General features: G+C 36.0%; 1 protein-coding gene across 2 annotated transcripts in view; it reads right to left on the bottom strand.

Moving 5' to 3' along the window:
* The window catches only part of COL4A5 (collagen, type IV, alpha 5), a 397,088-nt gene that overhangs the window by 87,628 nt on the left and 305,529 nt on the right, over window positions 1–3,931 (bottom strand). For both annotated transcript variants that reach the window (XM_006889910.1, XM_006889909.1), the window contains exons 35-36: window positions 3,238–3,327; window positions 2,675–2,814 (exon numbers count right to left, since the gene is read on the bottom strand). In XM_006889910.1, coding sequence (XP_006889972.1) covers window positions 2,675–2,814; window positions 3,238–3,327 — 230 coding nt within the window. The remainder of the gene's footprint in view (window positions 1–2,674; window positions 2,815–3,237; window positions 3,328–3,931) is intronic.

Below are 3,931 nucleotides of genomic sequence, written 5' to 3'. Positions count from 1 at the left end.
ATGTACATGCATGAAACACAAAGTATATGAATGATTGTATGCAAACCAATAAAAATATGAGAGAAAATGAAAAAAAAATACTATTCAATACATTATGAATTGTTATTTCAGTGGAAATTTTCCCTAATTCCATGGAACTTGAACAATACAATTCTCTTTCTCATACTCCCTGGTACCTAACGACCCATTTGTTCCCTTGGCAGTTCATGATATGTTCAAGATTCTTCTCCAGCTCTTTGGTGCATATCAAGTAATTGCGAAGACTATAGCCTGTATCAGGTGCACCTTAGTCTCTAGACAGACATCATTATTCTTTAGTATTTTGGAGAGGTCCCTAATAGCAAACTTCCCCTCTGCAATTAATTTTGATTTCTTGACTTCTGGTGCTAAGAATGTTGAGTGTGGAGTTAAGCAAGCTGAAATTGTTAACAACCTCAATCTCTTCTCTATCTATCATGGTGCTGTCAAATGGCCAGTGGTGAGAACTTTGCCTTCTTGATGTTGAGCTTCAATTCAAATTGAGGACTACAGTCCTTAATTTTCTGCAGCAATCATTTCAGTTTCTTCTCAGTTTCTACAAGCAAGGTTGTGTCATATGCATTACATAGGTTATTGATGAGTTTTCCTCCAATCCTGATGCCACACTTCTCTTCATAAAGCCCAACCTCTTGAATGATTTGTTCCATGTATGGATTGAAAAGGTATGGAGACCAGACACATCCCTGATGCACTCTTTTTCCAATTTAAAACCACACAATGTTCCTTTGCTCTGTTCTAATGACTGCTTCCTGGTCCAAGTATAGGATTCACATGAGCACAATCAAGTGTTCTGGGATTCCAATTTTCCTCAAGGTTAGCCAAATTTGTTGTGATCCACACAGTGAAATGCCTTTACATAGTCAATGAAACATAGATAGACATTCCTCTGGCAATCTTTGCTTTCGTCCAAGATCCATCTGACATTGGTGATGATGTCTCTAGTGCCACAGCCTCTTCTCTGTTGATGTACTGTCCAGTCATTTTTTTGGACAATCTCCTTCCCACTTGGTGAGCACATCCAGAGCAGCATCTGTTTGTTGAAATATGTCAGTTACATTCCATCAATTCCTGGGGTCTTCTTTTTTGCCAATTCCATCAGAGTGGTTTGAGCTTCCTCCTTCATCACTATTGCCTCTCGATCGTATGTTTTTTCACAAATTTTTTTCGTGTGTCAGCCAATTCTTTTTGGTATAGTGACTTCTTTAAATGCTTCCTAGATCATTCAATATTCTGCCCATAACATCCTTAAGTATTGCAACTCAAGTCTTGCATTTGTTCTTTAGTTCCTTCAGCTTAAGAAACGTTGAGAGAGTTTGGCTCTATCGCTTTTTGGAATCCAGCTCCTTGTGCATTTCATTATACTTTGTTTTGTCTTCCCAAACCACCCTTTGAAATCTCTGCTCATCTTAACTTCCTGCTTTCTTCCTTTTGCTTTGGCTTCTCTGTGCTCTACTGCAATATTTAGAGTCTCTTCTAAGATCCATCTCAATCTTTTCTTCTCCATTGTCTTTGTAATGATCTTTAGAATTCTTCATGGATGATATTCTTGATATCCTCCCACAGTTCATCTGGTTTTCATTTATTAGTGTTCAACACCTCAAATATGTTCCTGAAATGGTTTTTAAATTCAGGTGGGATAGACTCAAGTGTACTTGGATTCTCAGAACAAGGTCAAATTTTTGGTTCCTGTGGATTTGATTTAATCATTTTTAGCTTTAGTTTGAACTTTCATATATAAGTAGTTGATGATCTGTTCCACAATTAGCACCTGGCATGGTTTTCACTGCTGAAATTGAGCTTTCCCCATGATTTTTTTCCACAAATGTAATTGATCTGATGCCTTTGCATACCATTAGGTGAAATCTATGTGTATATTCTGCATTTATGTTTCTTAGAAAAGGTATTTACAAATGAAAAAGATCATTGATTTACCCGTAATTAAACAGCTGTTAATAACTACCTGCTAACTTAACAATTCTAAAACAAGTTCAAATTTGAATACTTAAGGAACACCACCAGTTTTCATACTGACTATAGGAGTAATTTCTTTGCCAACGAAGAGCAGGCAGTTGAAATCCACCGGCTGCTCCCTGGGAGAAAGATGGGCAATCTCCTCTCCTGTGATTTACTACTTATAAAAACCTGCTGGAGGGTCAGCTATGAGTAGTTTCCAATTTGGCAGCCCATAACAATAACAACAGAAATAGAGGTATGTGTAAAACTGCTTTCAGAGCTGGGCTACTAGAGAACAACATAAGATATGTAGTTAAGAATTCTATTCAACATTCTTTAAATACTTGTTTTATTTATGAACTTGTTCAAATAAGTAATACTACTAAGACAAAGACCAAAAATAATTCTATCATGAGAAAGAGAAAGGTAAATTAGGGAGAAAATAGATCTTAGGCTTGTTGAAACATATTCAGAGACTAAGATAGGGAGTAAAACGAAGAAATCCAATTTTTTTTTAATTTACAAAAACCCTTAATAATTTACAATTTTTGTGAAAAGGAATAAATCTTTTACCCAGCCAGAATATGTCATGTTATCCTATAATTTATAGAATGAAGAATTAGGACCCAGCACAGAGCTAGAGAAAATTCACAATTGCTCAGAGTATTACTGATTTGATTACCTTTGGGCCAGGAAGACCTGGAAGACCAATGCCTGAAATACCAGGGTCACCTTTGTCTCCTTTCTGTCCAGGGAATCCTGGGGACCCAGGTTGTCCAGGAATTCCAGGAGGTCCAGAGGTCCCTTTTGCACCCTTAGGACCTGTTGAAAATATGAAGCACATAACATTTTCCAAAATATTCTTTATTAGTGTCATTTCTACAATACATCTGACCAAGCAAAGAGAAAAAAAACTATAAACTCTCAGTTATATAATAATGATCTTCATGACTAATGCAAAAATTTTACCAGGACAACTTGTTTCTTTTTCCCATTTCTTTAAGCATATTTAAATGAGAGGTGCACAGCTGTTAAAAATAGATTAATTCCAGAATTTTCACTTCCATGATTTCTAAAGCTTCATCTCCTTTCTATGTCAAATATTTGTGCAAATATATAACTCACCCAACTGCTTACTTTAGCTAATGTGTTAGTCCTATCCTATCAGTAACTTTTCTAATAATAAAGTTAATGGACTACTTTCTATTACTGTAGCAAAATATATAGAAGATTTTCATTACTCACCTGGAAAACCCATATTGCCTATGTTTCCTTTATGTCCAGGAGGTCCTATAGGGCCTGGGTTCCCAGGGAGACCAGGATTACCCTTGGGGCCTAGAAAAGGTAAATTGGTAAAATGAAAATTAGACAACAGTGAGGTGGTCTGGTTTCTCGGAATGGGTCATTGTCAAAATTTAAGCATGAGATTGGATAGATAAAATCCTATTGCATTAGCATGCAATAGGCAAGATGTGTACCTCAAAAATATCCTTAGGGGTACATTAAAATATAGCCATGGTTATAAAGGTTTTGTCGTATAAATTTCATTAAAAAATGCAAAGATTCTACCAAGACATCTTATTTCTTGCCCAAAACAATTCCACTTATCTGAAGTCTTATTGTTTGGGGTGGGTTGTTTTTTATTTCACATATATTCACCTTCAGGGAGCACTTGTGGCTTAGTGGTAAGGAGTTGTGCTACCAACCCAAAGGCATGTGGTTCAAATGACCAGTTTCTCCATGAGAGTAAAATGGACAGTATCTTCCTGTTCAATTTCTATAGTTTCTGAAAACCTGCAGGAGGGTCAACTATAAGTTGGTTTTGACTAATTGGTACATAACTACCACAACAATCACCTTTATTGAATTTATCACAAGATTTCTTTTTTTAAAACAAAAGATTTTTTATAAAGTGCTCTATTTTTGTGCCTCCCTTTTT

Source organism: Elephantulus edwardii, unplaced genomic scaffold (genome assembly GCF_000299155.1).
Source record: "Elephantulus edwardii isolate Elephantulus edwardi_28Jun2011 unplaced genomic scaffold, EleEdw1.0 scaffold00083, whole genome shotgun sequence".
Lineage (NCBI taxonomy): Eukaryota > Metazoa > Chordata > Mammalia > Macroscelidea > Macroscelididae > Elephantulus > Elephantulus edwardii.
Note: the sequence above shows the minus strand (reverse complement) of the source record. Positions and strands in the feature narration are given on the sequence as shown.